At 42.6% G+C, this 23075-nt stretch overlaps 1 protein-coding gene across 3 annotated transcripts in view; it reads right to left on the bottom strand.

Annotated features, from left to right (window-relative positions):
- Positions 1-444: 444 nt before the first annotated feature.
- Positions 445-23075, bottom strand: part of MYL10 (myosin light chain 10) — a 74255-nt gene continuing 51624 nt past the window's right edge. The window contains exons 1-7 of one of the 3 annotated variants that reach the window (XM_051809855.1): positions 21629-21807; positions 14102-14188; positions 11359-11434; positions 9877-9981; positions 6424-6502; positions 1463-1511; positions 445-688 (exon numbers count right to left, since the gene is read on the bottom strand). In XM_051809855.1, coding sequence (XP_051665815.1) covers positions 590-688; positions 1463-1511; positions 6424-6502; positions 9877-9981; positions 11359-11434; positions 14102-14188; positions 21629-21631 — 498 coding nt within the window. In that variant the 5' untranslated portion in view covers positions 21632-21807 and the 3' untranslated portion in view covers positions 445-589. Of the gene's footprint in view, positions 689-1462; positions 1512-6423; positions 6503-9876; positions 9982-11358; positions 11435-14101; positions 14189-17720; positions 17739-21628; positions 21808-23075 lie in introns of those variants that run through there. The other 2 variants (XM_051809854.1, XM_051809856.1) reach the window with 2 other exon arrangements.

A 23075-nucleotide genomic window follows, 5' to 3' on the forward strand; every position in this document is an offset into this window, starting at 1 on the left:
TCTGTTCTCTTTCACGAAAGCAAATGAGTGAAGTGGTTTGTAACACTGACCACATCACTGAGATGGAGAGGGCATATTGCATATTCACAAGAGCTTAAGATTGTTTTATTTACACTTTCATTGCTAGGGGCTGTGAAATGGAACATAATTCTATTTACCAGATATTCTTCCTGGTGCAATAAGTTAGAGGATTTCTCAATTAATACATGGAACTTATGTATAAAAGACAAGAGGTTAAGCAACACTGCAGTGCCCAATGGACCATCTGGTGAACATTAGGTTTGTCAATAAATCAAAAAAGCACTAGTTCATCAACAAAATTCCATTTCAAACCACTGACAGGGAGAATAAAAAGGATGGGGGAAAAAACCCTCACAAAATTGGTATTTTGATATTTTAAAATTATTATTTTAAATTATTATAAAAACAGGAGCATTAAATATCTTTAATCTAATTTCAATTGTTTTATTGGTTCTCTTCTGATGACCACATGGCTGCACATACTGGATGTTCAGCCCTTTGTCTTGCACACAAAGGCATTATGAAATAACTTGGTGCAGCACCAGATGAGAAGCTCATCTCTCTGCTCTTAGTCCTTCTCCTCACCATGGGTGATAACATAACAGAGGTTCTTATAGTCAAGGTTACCAGAGACATCTGGAGGGAAAGCAGCAAACATCTGGTTGATCTGCCAAGCAAACAGGAGATAAGTGTTACAAAGGTAGGACTGTGGGACAGCAACATGTGCAGCTTTTCCTTTTCAACCCAGGTCAGCTCCCTGCTGCCCTGATCCATTAACCACTGTGGAAGACTTTTCCTTAGCTTCAGTAAAATTGAAATAGGAATTAGAACACAACTAGTTAATAAAGTCCTGCTCAAATCCCAACAAGATCCCTGTTGAAAAGAGCTTTCCCAGAAATCCAGGTAAGCCCTGGTCAAAACCAGCCCAGTTTGCTGTTCTGACTGGAACAGGCTGTCCAGTCTGTTCTTGCCACAAACCAACTCCACTCAATCTCCTCTTCTGAAAATAAAGTCCTTCTGAACTCCCCCCAGCCAGCAGAATCCATGTTCAGTCTCACACAAACCACAAAGTCAGTACCTCATTTCAGAAGTCATTTCAGATTTCAAACAAAATAACTCACAGAAATGGAAACCAGATCACAGTCCTCACCCAAACTCACTTGGGCTGCAGTAAATCCCTTGCCCAGCCCACCACAGGAAAGAACAGCACGAGATGGGCCACGCTTAACTTGGATGGGAGTCCAAGGAATCTCTTTGACTTTGATTTAGCTATGGAGCTCTTCAGAAGAGAGGCTTTGAATTGTTACTAATTGCTAGAGCTGGCATCAACCTTCCCTCAGTCTGGATTTCAGCTGAATTCATGCATTTAAAGAGGGGCAAAGACTTAGTGCTGAACAGGAGCTGGAGAAAGATTTCTGGTTTGAATAAAGCAGTTCCTTACCTCTTCTTGACTGAACCGGTCTGCCTGTGTCATCAGCATTTCTTTGATGCTGTTCAAATAAAATGAAATAACCTGATTAAAGGGTGATAATGGCACATGACAATTCAGATGGCAAGATCCTTCCTGAAGTTGCATGAAAGGAAATCTGTGTGACCGCATAAATTAGAGCTGTTAATCCTTACACGATATTGTAAGAGATTTTCTGTGGGCACCCATCAGTGTCAATGCCTCGCTCTGCCAACTTATTTCGCTTTTGTGACATTTTATGGAGGTTTAAAATTGTTTAAGGTTATTACTCTAATTGAAATACAGCAATTTTGTATGCTTATCTTAACCTAAAGTGGTAGGTTTTCTCACTTGCTGTTTAAAGTTCGGATCACTTAACAAAACCAAAAGAGAGAATATTTTCTGTAAAATCCGAGGATGAAAGGAACAGAGCATGCAATGAGAAAGAGGACTTGAAAGAGAACTCCAGCAGCTATTCCAAATCATCATCTGTGAATCCCTTTATTTGCATGCAGTCATTCCCAGAGGAGGCTGTGGAACTGCATGAGACCTGTTGTATTCCATGGTGCAGTGTCTTGAGCTGGAGTTACAGCACTGGAACAAGGAGCTTATCCCACACACAATCTGCATCCCCTGCAATTACATCAAAGAGAATAGTTTGGGGGCTGACTCTCAGCTGATTTACCTTCTGTTTTAAACCCATTGTGGGAAGGCAGTGGAGCATCTAATTTTTTTTTACCTAAGTTTATAGGTGAACAGAAAAGCCTGGAAGATGATTTCTGTTTCTAGTCTAACCCCCTTAGATAAAATGTCTTTATATCCTACCCAGTTCCTCGTGTGCTGAGGGCAGCACATGCACCATGTGCTGCAACATCCACCTGAACTTGGTTACATCACACAAAACATCCCTTTCACTTGCACCAAGAATTTCCCTTTCCTGTAAAAGAATTCTCTTTTTAATCTCACAGTTTGCATTCACGCTGCACAAGCAGAGTTGTCTCCTTTTGTTACTACCAAAGGTATTTATACATCATCAGAAGTTTTTCTAGATCAGTAAAGCAAACTCAAAAGCTGTGATAACAGCTGAGCAGTCTGTTGTACAAAAACAAAAGCTGAAGCAAATATAGAAATCTGGTTTGGTTTGTAGATTTGAAAAAAAAAAAAAAGGCTTCTTTTTTGAAGGTTTTGTTGGGGGAGAGTGAAAGCAATAGCTCTTCTGAAAGCAGCCCTTTTTGCTTTTTAAAGGGAGTATTTATTCCTCCTTCTGAAAGGGAATATTTAAAACTATTTGTAATAGAAATCATGCCTGAGCAGGAACACTTCCAGATGAGCAAAATTCACCTACTGTGGATGCAGATGTTCAGGTAACATGGTAAATCTCCCCTTTCTGCTCCCATACACTGTGCATCTCACGTGGGAAAAGTCACCCAGATAAAAGCGTGCTTTGGATGGCAAAGCTACAACAGCTCTTCCTCAGAGCTCTGACTCTTTTTTCCTTCTTGTTGATAGGAAGTGCTCATTTGGAAGCTCAGAAAGGGAAAACTGAAAAAAAAAGTTTCTGGGTAGTGAATAAGGATCTTACCCACAAGGACAAGTGTGAAAATATCTGTGCAAGTTTTGGGAAACACTCTGAAGTCACAGACAGAGCTTAAGCTGTTGTTTATATTTTTCCTGCATTACTTCACCATTCTCTTTACTTAGCAAAGTTTCCTCATCTCTCTTTGTCTCAAATTGCTGTTTGTGTTTTAGTCCCTGGGCCACTCAGGGTGTGACTGCGTTTTTGAAGTCGAATTCTCAACCGAGCAGTGGGTGCAAGAGTAGAGGCCTCGCTCTCCTCAGCACAAACTGATTATTGGATACCTGTGCAGGGGGGCAAACAGCATTAATAAATGTAAATGGGAAGTGTGATCCAGGAAGGAGCTTGGGGAATAGAAGGAAGCACTCAGAGCAATTTTGTCAGAAGTCACAAATAAGCTTCATCACGAACAGGACTGAATTAAAAAGAGATCTGGGCACTGTGTGTCTTCCATTCACATGCTTAAAGTATTTAGGGGGAAAGATCAAATATCTAATTATAATCTTCTGATGCACAGCCCAGTAGGCTCTGGCACACTCATCAGGAGGAAGGATTGAGTAAAGGATCTATGCACATTTTCCATTATTTATTTTATAGGGAAACAAACACTCACAATTTCCAAAGCCAGAAATTATGGACTTTTTTCTTTGTATATCTTGCTTTCTTTATAAAGGCTATTTGCTTCTCAAAAACACTCCAAAATCAAACCAAACCCAAAGTCTTCTGGGCAAAAAAGAATATCCATGTGCCTTGGGGCAGGAGTCTAAATGCTATCTCTTGTCCTGGCTGACATCAGCTCCTTCCACAGTTACAAATACCTTGTTGCAGTCTGATATTTTCAGAACCTTTTTTAAAATTATCTGTAAAATCTCCAGGACATTTTGGTTTTCCACTGGATTTGCCCTTTCCACTGGGGTGTCTTGGAGAAAAAACAGGTGAGTTGAAAGGAGCAGAGCTCCACAGCTACGATGAGAGACATCACTGGCTCAGCCACAGGAACCTCCAAAGGTCCTGGGTCCATTTTCCTGCTCCAAGTGGGCACAGTTTTGTTGGCACCTGCACTGGGCAGAGTTGGTGCTGGCCTGACTCACTTTGTCCCATGAATGGCATTTGGGACTGAATCATCCAACCTTTCCAAGCACTGTGCCAGTTCACACCAGCTGAGAATGCGACCGAAAGCATTTTCTCTTTTTGACATCATGCTCTAGGAAGGGGTTTATGTGGGGGATAATGATGCAGGCAAACAAAGTCCCTCAGTGAATTTGGAAGTACATTACAAACTCCTGGAGCTTCTGGAAAGGTTTGAAGGCTCCATCCCAGCTACCATCAGATGGACTAAGTGAGTCATTTCCAGACTAGAGGTGAAAACACGCAGAGGGAAGAGACATAAAAATCCCCAGAAGGATGTTAACTCCATGAACATAAAAAGAAGTTCTGATTAAAAGGTCAACATGGCGGGTTTTGGAGAGAAACATTCCAGGATTTTTTTAATATGGAGAAATATTATTTATTAACATTAACAGTCATATTGAAACGGCTGCGTGAGCCAACAGAAAAATTATTTCAAAACCTTCAAATGTCTAAATTTTGGAAGCATATGAATAGAAGTTAAACCTCAAAGACATTCACGGAATTGATTTAATGGTTTGTTCTGTAATGATCAACATTACCCTCGGGTCTAATAAGTAAACATTATGCTCTGTTGTGGTGATGAACTAAAACAATTGTCTAATGTTAGCGGTGCAGTGGGGGTGGGGACAAGGTTGACCTTTTCCATCAAGGAAAAATAAAAGTATTTCTCTCTCATCTTCATTTTGGAGTGGGATGCTGCATTCCTGATTTGCCCCAAACTCCAACTGGCTTCCAGCATCCAAGGAATGTAGAGCTGGACAGAGGGTGGCAAGCTGCAGATTTTGTATGCAGGATATTGTTACAGATAGTGGTGGGAAATATAACATTTCATGGGGTTTGTAGTATCAGAAGTTCATATTTCACAGCTGTGATTTCACTGCCCTGTGATCTGCCCTAGCTGGCAACAGGCTACATTTATTCTGGTTGTTTGATATGATGTGATCCTCTGACTGTTCTTCCCAAGTTGCTTGGATAATGTTAACCCAAAACCATCAGGACAACTGTTAGCCCTCTGTTCCTTCTGATTGTTTGCTACATCCACTTGTGTTTTAATTAATTTGGAAGTTTTTAGTGAAAAAACTGTGTCCTTGCTTTTATTTTGCACTTTCCACACCATAGTATGGCTCTCACACCCACTGGGGGAGTGTCACAGAACAGCACATTGGGAAAGGAAAGAAATACTGTATGGGAATATTATATTTTCAACTGACTTCCAGGAGACATCAATAATTGCAGATAATATCATGGAAACCTCCATGGGATTCTACTCAGAGGTTATCACAACATTTGCAGAATTAATTGAGGCAAATACATGTATGAGTTTTGTAACTCATGGTTCCCTAATAAATTTCCTATACATATCATGCTTTATAAAATCTCCCTGAAATGGCTGCTGCAAAAAAGTGTAGACCCCAAATTCACCACAAAATTTAACCATATGCATAAATCTGGGTACATAAAGCATTTCTCTGGAGCCATAGGTCAGACCTCCCCATGCATTGCCCTGATTTGATATCATTTATATAATTTATCTCACTTACCTGAAGTCCTGTTCTGGCAGTGCAATGAGGGTTTACATTTGTTCAATTAGCACTTAAAGTCCTTTTACACTGCTTTGTTGGGGCAACAGGTTATGAATACAAATCAGGCCCTGCCTCCTTATTTTAAAAATAGCCATATTGACAATAATTGCCAGATTATTAATAGTATTATTAGGTTTGGCTCCCACCATCCTAGTGGAATTTTGCAGCAAGTTATCATCTGGAGGCAGAAGGCTCAAATGATAAACACATAAAAAGGAAAATGTCCTGCACTAAAACCATGTCACAGAGTTAATTAAATTGATCACTTTTTTAAGGGGGGAGTAGCTTCCCATTTGAGTCAAGCACTCTGAGAGTTAGGCACCAGACATTGGTTTTAATTTGACATATGGAGTTAATCTACAAAGAGTCATGTGTTGATTTATACCCAGACCTTCAAAAAAAGGCTATCTAATGGCCTACATGTGATTATATTTCCGTTGCCTCTTGCAGGGTCTGAAGACAATAACATCTCTTTTTGGTATACAAATACATTCATACAATAGTCCAGTCTTTTAACTCCAGCTTACAAAGCTAAATGTTCCTTTGCCTGACAGTTCCTCTGTCTCTTAAAACACCATGAAAAATACAGTTTTTAAGCAGTTCTTTACTATGGTGCAATTATTAGGATTGTTGTTATTCTTTCAAAGGATCTGAAATAAACTTACTAGTCTGCCTTTATGCGGCCTTTTCCTTCTGGGTCGAAAATCTTAAAAGCATTCAGAATGGTTTCTTCTGGGTCCGTGCCTAAAATTAATGAAACGTAATTTAGGAGCCTGGATGTATTTCTCTAGCTGCTGAACACTTGCTAAGTAATTGCATTCACTTGAAAACAGTGCAAAATGGAGAATTCTGCAGTTGTGGGTTTGAAGACAAAGGTTCCTTAAGTCGGCAGCATTTGTCATGTCAGATAAACAATAGAGGTGAATAGTTCAATGCTCAGAAGCTTAAAAATAATAACTCATATCTATTCTGTGTCTGCAGGAGAGAAAACTTCCAGGAACTGGTCTCCAATATCAGTACCCAGAGGATTAGTGGCTTTCAGAAACGAAAATATAACAAACTGTTTCCCTCACTGGCTTCCTTTAATCTTGTACAGCACGTTCCTTGTAAAAACACTTTTTGATGTTACTTGTTCTTCACTATATAGAGAAGAGGTTATTTGCCTCACCAAAGGAAATGGAGCTCATCATAAAATCCAAATGCCAATGGAAACAGGATGATCAATGTAAAATGGTGATCTGCACTTATTTCCCCCTAAACATCTCCTCATTAAGTGTGACACATAGAAACAGGGTGGTTTGAAGCACCAGACTATGGCTCCGAGGTTTTGCTCCTGCTCTTAGTTGGGCCACAGATTTTTGATATGACTTGAATATCCCTCTCCCTCTATTCCCAGCAGTAAAATGATAGTAATGGTCTTCCTTTTCTTCCCTCTGTTTGGACTGGAAAAAATTTGTGTCAGTGACTTGCTTTCACAGTGCCTTAATCTTGGCTGGGGTTTGTGACTGGGCTGTAATGCTGCAGATTCTCGGTACACTCACAGCCTCAACCCACTCCAAAGGATACACTGTATACTCTGTTTCTGACTATTCCACAACATTTCAAAATATTATGGTATTTATATACAACACAAATCTTTGCAGCTGTAGGAAACCAAAGTTACAAGCAGGCAAACTGACCCCGTGGACAAATGAAGCTACTTGGGAAACTGAAACACCAAAAGAGTGATTAAAAAAGGATATAACAAAGAATTGCAGATTCAAAGTTTGGCAGAGATAGAACCCAGCCAAGGCTCCCTGCTCTAGTGGCTGCATAGCCTCCTGATGCCTTCCTAGTAGTCTTTGTTCAGATTTCCCCAGGATTGGTGCTCTCCTGGTGCATGGAACAGCAACAAACCTCGGCCTATCCGGCCTCCTCCTTGTCACGCACTGGCCGTGTGGATTTTTTTGGCCAAGCTGTGTAGGCAGTGCATTCAAACTGCAATGAATCTGTGATCAATGCAAAGAGCATTGGTGTTTAATCAATGTTTTGATTGTCCCACGAAGAGAAACGTCCCCCAGCTCTGAGGAGAGCTCTGCATTTTAACTGCTCACCACTGTAGGGGGGATTTTTTTTTCCCTCACTGTGTTTTACATTTTCTCCTCTGTCATATCCTTGGACTTTGGCTTTGAAGAGAAGCAATGCAGCAGGCATTCTTTATTGATTAGCTGGTAAATAAAGTGGTTTCTTTGATGTGCGGCATCTCTGTTTTCTGTACAAATTGTATTATTCTGACTCCCTGTAGAAACAGCTCCATGTGGTTGGCATTAACATAAACCGAGTTTTGTTAGCTGTTCATCTGGCATCATAATCTCAACATACAAAGCTAAAGCTCATCCTGAAAATCCCAGCTTCCCCTTTATGACAGAAATCAATTATAGCACAACAAATTTTACTTAGAAAGCACCTTTCACCAAATTCTCTGAGTGGTACTTAGCTAATAAAGAGTGTTGCAAAATTGCCATATCCACTTCCTCTAGCCCTTTCTCCCTTTCTAATTGCACTACAAAGGCTCTTCATCCCAATTAGTTTTGATTGGGAATGTGCAGTCTTTTGGCTGTGCTTCCTTTGCATGACAAACCCAACTAGAAGGGCATGACAAGCACAGCTGTGATTTTCCCTTCACCAAATGGAAATTAAAAAACCCCTCCTCCCCTGCAAGTAGCCAACAGGAAACCTGCAGACAAGAGGGTTATGCTTTGCCATTCACCTTCCTGTGCTGGCTCTGCTTTTAGGCCACACAATTGGCAGGGCCAGAGGCTTTGCCAGCTTCAGCAACTGTGAGGGACAAGAGGGAAAGGAAGAAGAGCTCATTTCCATGCTCTCTGTGAGCATCCCAAATGGAATGGGCAGCAGGGAACCCCACAACAAATAGTCACATATCCCAGAAGGAAAACTGTGGAGGAGGGCACTACCTTCTCTGCCAGATGACACCTGGAATGTAAAGGTGGAGGTACCACATTTATCAAGACAGAGTGATGTCTGGGTGATAAAATCCCCTCCCCTGTGTCCATCTGCAGCCTCCTCCATCCCCTCTCCTGCTTCTCTTTAGCAGGAGTGTATTTCTTCAAGGACTAACTACGTGAATTCTTTCTTTCAGACCTCTCTATTTTCTACTCCAAGCACAGAAAGCCCTTCACTGGAATTGTGTTCAGCAATGGAGAGCCAGAATCTGGGAACAATACAACAAATGCTTTTAAGAAGACAGTATAGGATTTTTCCATTTTTCTGTTCATTAGTTATTTTAACAAACTTCTGGAATGTGTTTGGCTAAGACCAGCCTTGCTTTGAAGGTCAAGGCTTTCACCTTTCTCTAATGCATGTTGGAAGATGATGGTTTCTCTTGGCTTCACTCCCCCCTTGCAGTTTCTAGCCATGAGCAGGAGAGAGATGACTAAATTACCAGCTCACACAACAAATTTAGTACCCATATTTGCTGAACCACCCCCAGTGATCTCTATATATTCTGCAGCAATGGGTAAAATCCCTCTCCCTTACCCTTGCAAATCCACTGAGATTTAATTATTTCATTAAGTGAAGTCTTCATCTAATGGCAAAATCACTATTGACTTCAAGTGACACCAGGGCTGGGCCACTGGGTTACAACTAACACAGAAAACAGGGAAGCCCACGTTCCTCTTCATGCCCTGCAACTGCAAGGAGGATGCAGAGCTCATGTTTGCTTAGTGAGCCAAAGAAGTGTAAAAAGGGGCTTTTCTCTAGAAATACAGAAAATACTTTAAAAGCAGCTAACACTGTGAGGAACTGACTCCAGCCTAGGAAGCTGCTGATGGTGAGGAACTCCCCTCCCTGTGCTCCAGGCTGCTGGGGTTTCATTGCTTTCTGGACCTCAGCTGAGCACTTTCATGTGAGCTTGGTTAAGCTGAATCACACCTTTGAACTGTCCTCTGGACTGGCCCTCAGCCTTTCATACTTGAGCTCTGCCTGCAAAGGTGGAGATCACTCCCTGCCTCTGAGCACTGTTCTGTGGGTACATGATTATAATTTGCAAGGTGCTGAGATATTTCAGTGCCGAGGAGCTTTGACAGATACCTCTCCAATCCCCCAGAGGTGCTTACCTTTCAGCTTTTCCCCAAACATAGTAAGGAAGACAGTGAAGTTAATAGGACCTGGCGCCTCCTTCACCATGTCTTCAAGCTCTTCATTCTTGACATTCAGACGACCTGCAGCAGAGATCATTTTTCATAATAAATCACAAATTGTGTTTCAAAAAACGATTCCCATTCATCTCCTCCCACTGGGGAGCTCAGGGCTCTGTGCAACTTTGCTAATAACGTGGCAGAACACAACTCCCAAACACCCCGGTGGCAAAGGAATCGGCAGAGCTGACTCTGAGATCAAAGGGTGACTGAAGCAGCAAGGAGGATAAATAACACAGACATGGCCAGCAGTGGATGAGGGAAGGGGCACTTCCAAATAAACTCCTGTTTTGTTCTGTTTTGTTTTGTTTTACCTCAGGTGAAATATGGGCCCCACTGATGTTAATATAGCAGAGATCAAAGTGATGAAGTGAATCCAAGGTCTCAGTCTTTGCCCTCCTGTGCATTGAGACACCTCACTGAGTAGAGGGCAGATGATGAGTTGAGTAGTCCTATTCCCTCTCCATCCTTGTGCAGTCCACTGATGAGAATTTAGACCCTGGCAACCCGTCTCAAATTGAGAGGTAATTTGCTGTGACTGTACTTTATAGTTGTTGAAGGGCTTCACTGAACAGGAAAGACACCAGAACTTGGCCTTAAGAAATAAATATTTCAGGGCAACAGTAGCTACAGGCCAAAGTTTGCAAACCTCATTGTCACAATAAAGAGTTCAGGAGCTTCTGCTCCTTGCACTGACTCTGCTGGCGCCTGATTCCACCCTGGGGAGCACTAAAGATTCTTATCAAACTCGTTTTAATAAGATCCAGATGGCAAAATCCCAAATGCCTACATCACTGTTCAAGCCTCAGATGTTGCAATGAGGATACAACTCCAGGTTTGGGATCACGAGCATTTTAATTTTTCCTTCCCTTGGGAAGATTTGCTCTGATCTGCTTGATATTATCAGGACTGTGATGGGCATGGAATGGACAATACCCAATCCCATGACATGCACATTTCACCCCACATGAAGCACAGAACCTCACATGAAGTCCTCCTGCTTTTGTGTGGGCAGAGGGGCAGCCAGTCCATGGCAGCAGAGCTAATCAGTGGATATTCCATGGCTCCCAGATGAAAAAGTGCAGCCTGGGAAGCCTGGATTCGGAGGCAAATCAGAAATGCCTGGCATGGACCCCTGCTTGGGTGGGCTTGTTCTGAAATAGTTGCAGGGGAGGGATCAGACCTCTTCCCAAGGAGACTGCTCAGGAGACTTTCCAGCTGGAGCTCTGCAGTGAGACAGCAACTGCCATCAGGAGGAAGGTCAAACTGAACAGGTTCCCCTTTGCCTCCTGTGTATCTCATCACTTATCCCACTGTAATTCTAATGCAGACCTTTCCTAGGTGTTTGAAACTGCATTTTTTTCAAGTATTGAACAATTAGTTTTACTTATTACAGTTTACCTAGTGCAGCAAACGTGTCTCTCAAGTCTGCTTTGTCAATAAAGCCATCCCTGTTCTGATCCATGATGGTGAAAGCCTGGGGGAAGAAAAAGGAACATGTGTTGCCACCACCATTGCACAGGACAGTGCTGCAATCACACACACCAGGCCAGGGGGGTATGATATTCATCCTGTGAGAAGGAATATTTAACTTCCTTTGATTCCTCCACATCACACCACCTCATTGCACCCTCCTCACTTTCAACACATTACTCTATGTTGGCAAGGGGCTTAATTAAACCCACCCAAACTTCTTCTCACTAAATTACTGCTCAGTGCAGTGAGCAGCTGGGCTGGAGCCAGTGCTGGCAGCTCCAGCCATTCAGGCCTTAACCCATAAAAGTTTGAATTAGGGAGACTTTAGTCAGGGAGGATTTAGGCAGCGCTTGCTCTGTGTGTTTGTACCTTCCCCATGCCTCGTTCTTTGTGCAGTTATGTTCTGTAAAACATTTCATTTCTGTAGATATCTCTCTGCTATCAACCTGAAGTCAATTCCTTCTGGGACTTAAAATGGCCCATCATACAGAGACAGCTGAATTTTCAGAAGTACAGAGAAATGCAGGTTCCATAGGATAATTTATTCAAAGTTTTTTTCCCCTTTCCAATAAACTGTATCCTTGAGACAGTACTCCAACTGACCCTGATGTGCTGACCTTAGATACTCTTGTCAGGCAAAGTTTAACTTTTGATAGAAAAAACCAGTTAATTTGTTTTTATTTTCAGCCAACACAGACTTGATGTTCTCTGACCATTATTTACCAAGCCAGCTAACTGCCCATCTATCTGTTTACCTATTTGTGTGTCCCTCTATTTGCTGCCATCACACTTTTAATGTTTCATTGATTTGGAAAGATTTTAATGACCTGAAATTCCCCTGCTCATACCAGGCATGTCTCTGAAGATGGTTATCTGTCTGACAGGCACATCAATATGAGAGTGTATCTTTGCAATGACCAGGAATTATTCCTACTTCCATTATGATGAAAGACTGTGCTCTCCAGAGAATACAGCAACACTAACTTGCAGAGTTTTAAAATCTGCTGCTCTACAGGGTGCATTTCTCTCCCTGGTTGTGTTATATCAACAGATCCTTACGTAGTTTCACCTCCAGTTTCTCACAAAGCCCCACTGCTCACATTCCTGTTTGCCCAGGTGACTCCTTGCCACATCCATGTTCATAATCCTTCACTTACCTGCCAAACCATCCCCTTATAAAAAATTAACCCCAACACTTTAGGGATGCTTTCCTTTCTCTGGGGAAGGCTTGCTTTGAATGGTGATCCCCCCCCAGTTTGGAAGCAAAAGAGGAGAAATATGAAGAGCAGAGCAAAACCCAGAAAGCTCACAGAAGACAGGAAGAGCATTAGATATTGTAATGGGTGAACTTTAAATAGCATAACAGCAGTGCTGAAACATTTGCTGGTGAGCTGCTTGAAATCTCTAGATAAAAATGTTCTGATCAAAACCAGCTTTTCAGAAATGCTTGTCCCAAACATGCAGTTTTTAGACACAACATGGTCTTGAGTTTTATGCCATTATTCTGCCACCATCCTCCTAGAGATGTTCTCAGGATTATCTGGTTTAGAGAAGACCAAATATGGCATTCTGTTTGTTGGTCCTTCTTCAAACAGGAATCCTTGGAGAAAGTCAAATGGAGGTTCATAGGATGTGGAGAAGAGGTGGGAGAAGAGTGTTAAACATGTTTCCATTAACTGTGGAGAAATGATTAGTGGTTCCAATCCACTTAGCTGGGTCATGTTCCCAGTCCTTTGTGTGGGTTTTAGTCTTGTCCACTACTGAGTTTTCCTGGTGGGAATCCTCATGGAAAGTAAAGTTGAAGGACACATGCACAAAATGAAACAGTAGATATTTATCACGTCAGAAATGGCTTTGGAGATGGGAGTTAGAAAAAATGGGGGAAAAGCCAATAATTTAAAATGACAACTCAATCCAGACAGTGATGGTCTCACAGACATTCTAGAATGTCCACTCAGAAAAAGAACATAAACTTATCAAGCAGATTTTCTGTCTTCAATATGCTCCAGCTTTTATGCCAGCCCTTCAGATTTACCTTCTTACCTGTGCTCAAAGAATCTGCAGTGCGTGGAATACCAAATTCCTTGGGAGCTAAAAGTACTTTATTAATCTCAACATGTTTTCATTTATTGGCATTTGTGGAGAAAATCAGCTGAGGGCTTTTGGGTATTTTCATTTCTAGTTTGTGGGCACTATTAGAAGGACACAGAAGAACATTTTCTATTGCTGTTGTGGAACAGACCACGGATTAAAGCCCTGGTTCAATAAGGCATCTCCATTCAGGATAATACTTGAGCATGTAAGACTATTCTTATTTAAAATACCACTTTAACTGTGATGAAGTGTTTTCCTGAATCAGGTCTAAAGTGGATGAGATGGTAATTTTCCTTTATCTTGGAGCAGGGGCTTATTTTCAAATAAGTCTGGAGCTTGAAACAGGGGAGTGGGGGACAGAAGAAGGAAAGAAAGAAGGAAAGAAAGAATGAAAGAAAGAACAAACAAATACACAAGGAAAATGATACACCAGCCAAGACCACAGGGATGATTCAGAAAACAACTGTGTGTTCTATTAGAGCAGATGGAGAACTGAATAAGGATTACAAACAAAGCCTATGTTCTTCATTAGCAATAACAGGAGACTATAGAGAACAGCAGCACAGTGACCCACCTCTTTGAACTCCTGGATCTGGGTTTGTTCAAACATAGAGAACACATTGGAGCCACCTTCTATCTTCTTCTTTGCCTTTTTGGGAGCCTGTAATACAAATACGAAGATCAAATATATATTCTTTGGTCTGTTAAGCACCCATGAAAACAAATTCCATCTTCAACAGAAAGTAAAATATATACAGTCAAGTAATACAAGAGGATTGTGCTTTGTTATAACAAGGTTTTTAATTCAATCTTACATATATACATAAATAGAATTGAAGATATGTGTGTGTGTATATATATAATAAAAATTGCTCTCACTGAGGATTTTTAACACTCCCTGCTGGAGTGATATCACTCCCTCCTGGAACCTGACAGCTCAGATAAACAAGGACACTGTCACTGTGCTGCCTTAAAAAGGTGAGAGACCCAAAGTCTGACTCAACATCACGACTGGTGCACTGCCTGTCCCCCCAGGGAACTGCCTGTTCCTGGGGCAGAGTCACCTCCAGCTCAGGCATTACAGACTATCTGATTCAGGACACTCCTCCCCTTCCACCCTGGCTTTCCAGAGCTCAGTGCTTCAGGAGCAGTGATGTAATCTTATGGTGCCACTTGGAGATATAAGGTAGAATTCCCAACCTGCTGTTCTCAAGAAATTCCAGCAGTTCAGGGAAGTGCCTACAGGTACTGCTTCTTCCCAGTTCCCATGCTGGGACCAGCATGAAGACTCAGTTCAGGAACTATAAAGGGAAATTATATCATTTCCTACTCACACAGAAATGTTTAGAAATCTGCTCTGTCTGGACCAACACTGACTGAACAGATTAATCCTTCCTGTGCAGGAACACCTTCTACACTTGAAACCTATATTATTTTACCAGTCTATGACTCTATACCACATTACCTTAGTAGACCATGTTATTTTAATATTCCAGATAGTCATCTTAAATAAAAGGGCAGGACTGCTTTTATCAACATTCCGTAGTCTGGAGGCTGAGGCAGAGCAAGACTGGGGAAAGAGCTACAATGATATCTAAGAATCTAATGCTCCCTAAAAATCAGTCAGAACTAGACTTCATTAAATATCTTTGAATAAAGGCCCAACCACTTGACTAAGACAATACAGTTCTTGTTCTGCAGTAAAGAATAAAATCTATGATTTCTAAGGATTACAGAAATGTTTTAACCACAGCATTATCCTTACTTGGGGCAGGATAATGAGCTGCACTGCCTTTTGAGTTCCCTTCCAGACAGATTACTTTTTTCTTTATCATTTTTACTTTTAAACTTCATTATCATAGTCCCACCTGGTTCTCGTGTCACAGAAAATTAGTCTTACTTAGTTTGGGCTATTCTGCATGAAACAGAAGGCAACTTCTACTGTCTCCTTTCATCAAAATAAAAAAGCCTGTGAAAGTTCAGATTCAATACTGATTTCAAATATCCTGAGGAGCAGAGCAGCTCAAGGAAATATTCCCAGTTGACTCTGTTTGAAGCACACATTGTCTGATCAATTTAATTTGCCAGGCAGATTTCTGCACTCAGCCACCCTGGTTTAGATCCCAGGATATGGATGAGGGGAAATTAGGGCAGTGGTAGGCACTCTTCCACATACCCACACTCCAGACCTGTCAAGCTCCAATTAGCTAATGCAGAGCACTAAAATCTGGAAATAGGAATGGAAATCAAATGAAAAATATATTTGCAGGAAGGATAAAAACAAGGATAGAATGCCATCACAGGCATGGAAAAAAGAAGTTAATAAGTGGAATGTTTAATGAATGTAGAAATATTGATTTTGGAATAAACAGATTCCCTCCTCCACATGAAATAAGTGTTATTTTGGAGCAGTCATAGGCAATCTTCCACATAACGTGAGGTGCCTGGTGGAGGTTTTCAACACTTCCAGATCGAATGGAAATATTAGGAACAACCCTCTGTATTTCCATGCATTTGTTCCCTGAGGTAAAGGGGGAGCAGATGTTCCCAGGGGAATGGATTTCAGGCCTCCGCGCTCTCCGAGGGGGCGGCTGAGCTGCTTCTTCTCCTGGGTTGTTGGTCTTGATGGAGACAAAACATGCTTTGCCCTTCTCACAGGCTGCTCTGCTGTGGCCAAAGGCAGCATCCATGGTCAGCATGATAAATATTCCCCAGAGCAGCAAACCATCTGTGTCTCTTTAATCTGTCACCACAGCGCAGGGCAGTGGGGTCCAGCTCCTGGAAGTGCCAAACACTGGCAATTCCTCCATTAGTCCTCAGTTTAATGGGTTCTCTGTGCTGTAAGGCTTTAAGGAAGGATTGTAGATGTAAGGAAGGATCAGATAAACCCAAAAGCTGTGGCTCAATATCTATCAGAAACAGATCGGCAAGTCAAAAACCACCCGAAAGTTTCTTTACTTTAGTGAAGTCCTTTTCAAAGGAAAAAACTGGTTATACAGGGAACAATTACTGAAGTACCATAGAATCTTATTATGGCTTGGACTGGGAGAAATCATCTAGTTCCAGCCTAGAAGAAATTCTAGAAGAAATTCATCCCAGCATATTTGTTCAGTGTACTCTCTGGTTTATCATCTCCAGGGATGATAGAGGAGATCAGTGCCCATGTTGCTCAGTCTATCTCTAGTTTTTCTGAAGCTCTGGGTGTGGATCTTATTTATGACCTGTTCACTTGTGGAATGGGGCTGAGACCACCAATATATTTCACAACAGCTGCTGGGTGGGAATGGCCTCCTACCAGCAGTGTCAAACTAAGCCTTTTAGCACAAAATATATAGAGCATCTGGGACTACCAGGTCCCAGTATTGTAGTTTATCTGCCCTGAAAGGCCAGGAAATTCATAATCACAGAAAGAAACTGCACCCTGATTTTGCACAAATGGTGGGTAGGCAGGTGCTATGAGGAGGAAGGCTGAGAGGTGGAGCAGGAATAGAATAGGGTACATTGTCACTGTCTTTCTGGTGAGTAACTTGAATTAAAAGGCAGCTTTAAGAGAATAGAAATAGGTCTGTGCTGCTGTCTGACAATTCCAAACACTCCAGCATTTTTTAATGAACACAATCGGGATTCTGACTCCGGAGTCTCTCTCTGAAGGAGTGGCACATTAAAAAGAACATCACAGAACTGAGCAGACATACGGTTTCTAAACTGCCAAGGATTCAGGAGGTGACCTGCAGAGGAGCAAGTGGGTGACTGACACATCACTTCTGCCTGCCTTGATTTCCCCACTCGTGACACACCAAGTGTGCTGAGCTGCACTTTGCAGAGACAGAGCAGCTCTCACTGCAGCATGTGCTGGGAGACCGACTACAGAACGTGCCAGATGAGGAACTGAAGAGCTGAGGGTCCCCTGGGCTCACATTCCAAGGCCTCAATAGCACAGCAGTGGGAAGAATGTTGCAACAACTGAACGAGCCTATTAATATTCCTGCCTGAGTGTATTAATCATCCCATTGTGAAGAAAACAACACTTCACTTTAGAGGAGAAACCGCAGGCTTGTCGTGTATCACTCATTTGTCTTACTAATGTTAGCACTCCCTCAATTAGCCTGGGTTTTAAAGGGTCTTTTTTGGCTGTTTTGAGGGGTTGGTTTTGGTTTGGTTTAGAAGGTTTAAATGAAAAAGCGGAGCCATACCAAAATCCGGTCCCAGGAACACTCTGTTGAACCAGGCATTTGCTTTGAGCTGAGTTTCCTTCACTGAGGTTCTTTATATTCCTCCTCTCTGGCACTGTCAGGGAGCCTGAGAGAACAAGGGTATGCAGGGACACAGATAGGCAGAGATAGTGAGTGTGGATGGCCTTTGCCTTGCTGGATAGAAAACCAGGGATTAATTTTTGTGTGCATGTTCAAGTGAACCAGAGTAAAGAAATCTCTGATTTCTGGGTGACCTAAAAGAAAAAGGGGCAGTGAATCAGTTTATATCTCTACATGTAAAGGAGGAAGGAGATAAATATACCTGGTTCTTACTTCAGAACATAAGGTGTTGTTTGCCCTGATAAATTGGTAAAAGGCTGGTGCTAGAACAGGCCAAGCTCCTGCAAGCTAAACACAGGCACAGCTCCCTGCCTGCCTGCTCAGGTGCACATTTCTGCCCTTCAGTAATTATAAAGTAACCAATCTCTACTCAGCAATTTCTGCAGAGCAGGAATGTTTCCACAGGCAGTCAGGAGAGAGGGGCAGCACTCTGCCAGGAGCCTCATTTTTGGTTTGGTTTGGGGACATCAGTTCCTTGTTTGCTCCACCATGCCTTAAAACACACAGAGAATACTCTAAATAACAGTGTGATAGCCAAAACTGAAATACAAGCAGAAACACTTTCCCACTAAGCAACTTGTTTTGTCTTTTAATAATTTTTCTGCCAGAGAAGACCCCAGTGGATAAGCAGGTCCTGCAGAGGGAAACAGTGTACACTATTAAGAACCTGATTCTGTTGTCTTGTACCCTTATGTGTTTATTCAGTCCAAGGCAAGGTAGACATAAAATACTACCAGCCTTGCACTTTTTGTACTTCCTTCCTCTACAGCTATGTCTGTGACTACAGAAAAGGCAGAATCATCCATCATTTTGCTCAGATTCTGTCCCCTGCTGTGATCCACTGTATGATGGTAACTCTCACTTACTATTACTTTTTCATTCATCACACTCTCCCCTTGTTTTTCATCCACTCTGGGATCCCAGGGCTGACATTTCCTGTCTTTGAATTTTTGTTATCGTTGAATACAGCTTCTGAATCAGAACTTACATCTCAGGCCTGGACAAGGCATTTCTGCAGCACTGGACAGGATTTTTGGTGATTATTGTCTCACGAGTTTTCTCTGCTGAGATAATTTGCACTGCACCTGCACCAAAGATCCCAGCTATGGACAAGCCACCCTTTTTTAGGGTGGTTTAGATCCTTTCCATGGCAGGTGAGCAGCACAAGGCCAACCCAAAAACAAGCCTTTGAGGGAACAGTCTAGAGGAGTAAGAAACACAAACTGCTCTAAGGGCACAATTTGCATTTCAAACAGGCAACAGCCTCAGATCATTCAAATAAACCCCACGTTATCAGAACTGAGAAACAGAAGATCTTTTTATTACCTACTCCACAGTCACAAACAGATCCTCCCTTCTCATCCTCACTCCATTTTGTGTGTAGTCCCAGCCTCCCACACACCCACAGAGACACACACACACCCCTTTGATCCCTGCTAGGTACAAAAATCTCTTGGGCTGCCTCACTCTCCTGTACACTAAACATTCTCCTTTGCCCCACATAAACCCCCTTCCCCATCCCAGCCTCCTTTTTCTCCTGCAGACACACAGAGGGAAGGCTTTACCTCCCCAAACTTTATCTCAGATAACCTCTCCAACTGCAGACTCCTCGACCTCCATGACCTAAAAATTGGGCAGCTGCTTTTCCCACCCAACAGTTTTTCCTCTCTGGCATGCACATGGGAACAGCTGGACAGTCCCTCTGTCCATGCTCACAGGCACACACATGAACACACGTGTTCAGGCACACACACAGACACAGTGGTCACACAACTGGCTCCCGTCCAGCTGGTGAAGTCACTCAGCTTTGCTGGTGCCCGTCCCAGTGCAGGTGGTACATCCCAACAGCACATCAGAATGCCATCTATTTTGGGGCAGGCAGAACCTGCTACGAGGTGTCACTCGAACCAAATCAACACAGGAATGTTTTGGGAACAAGAAAAAGGCTTCCCTCTGCTTCCTTCTGCCTCTCCCCTTCCTTCTCCCCGTCAGCACAGAGCACACGGGGAGACAGCACAGACCCAGCTTGTCTGAAATTCCCTGGAATAAACGGAGAGCCAGAGACAGTTCTCAGAACTCCATTCCACAGCACTTGTGTGGTCTGCTCTTGTTAGAAAAATTATCTCCCTGAACCCTGCCTCTCTCGCTCTCATCAGCCCTGGATGTCAGAGCCTAGTAGCACTGGCTGACTTGTAATTATTTTTTACTATGCTGCTTTGTCTGCACTAATCCTTTGAAAGTAGCTTTACTGCACATCTGAAATATTATGATGCTATAAAACCTCTGTAATATTTATAAATCCCTTAAGACATCATAAAGAGAGAAAAAAACCTCCCCACAGAGTTCATCTAGCATAATTACATATACATTTCCCTCTGATTAATAAAAAATGATCACTTCCTTATGTAAAGATATTCTTCAGCTTTCTTTCATTAAGGCTATTTTTTTCTTTCCATTTTAAATCTGTTTCATGTGTCCCTGTATAGGAAGGTACCTCAGAAGATATTTTCCCAAAACAAAAGGCACAATGAAAAGAACCACCACAGAGAATCGTCAGTTGAACTGGGAGCGAGGAGACAGACAAGTCTCTCACTATATTTTCTCATCTCTTAAGTTAAGCATTTCATCACAGAATGTCCTGAAATATCTTCAAACATCAGTGAGTGTTGGTGTGTCATTGAACTAAACAGGAAGGAAAAAAACTTGATAAATAAAATTTTGGAAAAAAAAAAAAAGGAAAAAGAAAACCTAAGACCCAGCACTGGCCCCCCAGCCCACGAGAGGGCTGGCTGAGGCTTTAGTGAGGCTGATTAAAGGGAAACCTGTAAATCCACAGCTGAAGAGGCACAATCAGCACAGGGCACTGCTCACTTCTGAAGCAGTGGTGAAGAACAGGATTAGTGTGAAACCACTGCCCCCAGGCTTGCACTGGAACCTGGTTTGGTGCATGGGTTTTAGAAATGACTTTGAGTGGGGTTTTATCCTGCTCAGAACAGCACGTGGATCCCATTCGTCACCTGCTTAAATGGGATCAGGTTTGAACTGAGCTTTGAGAGAGCTTTTCATATACAGCTCCCTCTCTGGTGTCCTCCACAACCAAATATTCCACAGCCCCAGGGAGCCACTGGGCAGCATTGCTTTAAGACAACCTGAAAAGGACCTGCAAAAAGGAGCAAAGTAAGGAAAGAGAAAATCACCAGCTTTTTCTATTTTTTTTTTTAATATTGTTGTAGTCATTCCTCCAAATTTGCAGAAGACAAAGATCTGCCCAATCTGCCCACTGTTCCTTAGGCAGGAGTTCTTCTTGGCTCCTTGAAATGACATCAATGCACCTCTGGGGCAGAAGTGTTGGAGTCCCAGAGCTAAAAGCCAAGTGAGAGGGGCAAAGGCAAGACAGACATTTCTGCAGTCTCAAGGGCAATGCAGTCACAATTCCAGAGCTACCCCTCTCCTCACTCCCCATCCCACCAGAGCAGACCTTAGCACTGGCACACAGCAGCTGTGCCAGGCATTGCTGCCCTGCTGTGCCAGTCTGGGACAGACATGCACGAGCTCTTCCCCTCAGCAAGTGCATCTACGTTCTCTGCCTCACCCATTAGTTAAACAAATTATTAAAGTATTCCTTGGAAGTTCACAGCTCACTCTATGGGATGTATCTTCATTCTGGATGTGATACTAAATGAGGTTTCATGGAGTCCAGTGTGATCATTCCTGCTCTGTTTGAATTTAGAGTCAGAAAGAAATACAGACAAAAAAACCCAGAGAGATGTGGAAAGAATAAAACCTACCATGGTGCTGCTGTTCCTGCCACCCCTTCTCTGCCAACCAGTCAGCCAGCAAACACAATGCCAATTGTCTCTTTATATAGTGTCACCAAGGAACAAAAATATGCCTGCTCCAAGTTTAGACAAGAGATGTAAGGTTGGAAAAGTGCAGTAATTGGATCCCAATACCATTCCAAGCATCTGTTCCATGCACAGCTTTTGCTTTCACAGAAATAATGCAGCAGATAAGTGGAGCAGGCAGTTGGGATACAATTGTACAGCACTCACAGCAAGCAGGAGCTGAGGAGGCTTTCCCATGTGCTGCTAAATAATGAACACGGGGCAGGCACTGCAAGATTTGAAGTGGACGTGGCAACCTGAAAAAGCAGAGAGAGAAACACAGTCCTTGAGAAAATGCAGAGGAAACCAGCAATAAATCCAGGCTGCTTTGGTAGCTCCAGAGTCTGGTGCAGGCATTCAGAGCTCCAGAAAAATGACTGAGGTTCTGCAGAGGTGCATCTACCCCTGGAAGGAAGGCTGGAAAAGCACTGCAGAGGGCAATAAAGTGACTCAGGTCAGGTCTCTTTTCTCTGAATCTGTCAAACATGCCTGAAGGCCAGAGGCCATATCCCAAGGCACTCCAAACTGGTGGAGAGTCATGGACTTCAGAACATGAAAAAAGAAATGTTTGGTGATGAATATGGCCTTGAGAGCAGGAGGAAACAGAAGGTAGCAGAGGAACCACAAGGGCTGTGTGTCCCAGGGAATGCTCATGGATATTAATGGATAACATTCCATCCCACTGGCATTATCACAATGGGCCAAAACATTAATCAGAATGAAATGTCATAATTCCACAGACATGAAATCATATTTCCCAAAGGTCTAATCTGTGTCTGTGAGAGTATCTATCCAAGAACATCAGAGCATTGAAAACAGCAGAAACAGGAGGTTTTTCAGGAAACTGCATCCAAAATACTTCTCTAAATCAATCAGTCCAACCTTGAGCCATGGCAGTGCTTAACCAATCCACTGAACTTTGAGACAGACGAGCATTTATGCTTCTGGTTGAACAAGGACCTTGCTCTTTCTCCAGGTCCAGCCCCTTGCAGTGCTGTCATCTCTAATCTTAGATCTGACTGCATCCTCTCCAGGGCAAGGACTGCTTTAGCTGTTGTGAAGCACCTTGAACACCTACAGGGATAATGAAGTAATAAATAAGCAGAATACAATTCATCTGGCTGTAGTGAAATCGCTGTGGATACTGGCTGTGTTCATTGCTCTGACTCCAGTGACATTACACCAATGCTCAGTGGAACAGAGCATGAAAATAAATCCCTGGGTCCTGCTGGAGAGCAGCCCCAGCTTTGTGCACTGGATTGGGTTTGGAAATCTGAAAGACTCAGAGCGAGGTTTTTGAGGAAAATCTTCCACACTTTCAGGGGTTCACTGTGATAAAGGTTTATCATGT

This window comes from Manacus candei, unplaced genomic scaffold (assembly GCF_025592945.1).
Source record: "Manacus candei isolate 608988 ecotype Guabito, Panama unplaced genomic scaffold, ASM2559294v1 h1tg000076l, whole genome shotgun sequence".
Taxonomy (NCBI): Eukaryota; Metazoa; Chordata; class Aves; order Passeriformes; family Pipridae; genus Manacus; species Manacus candei.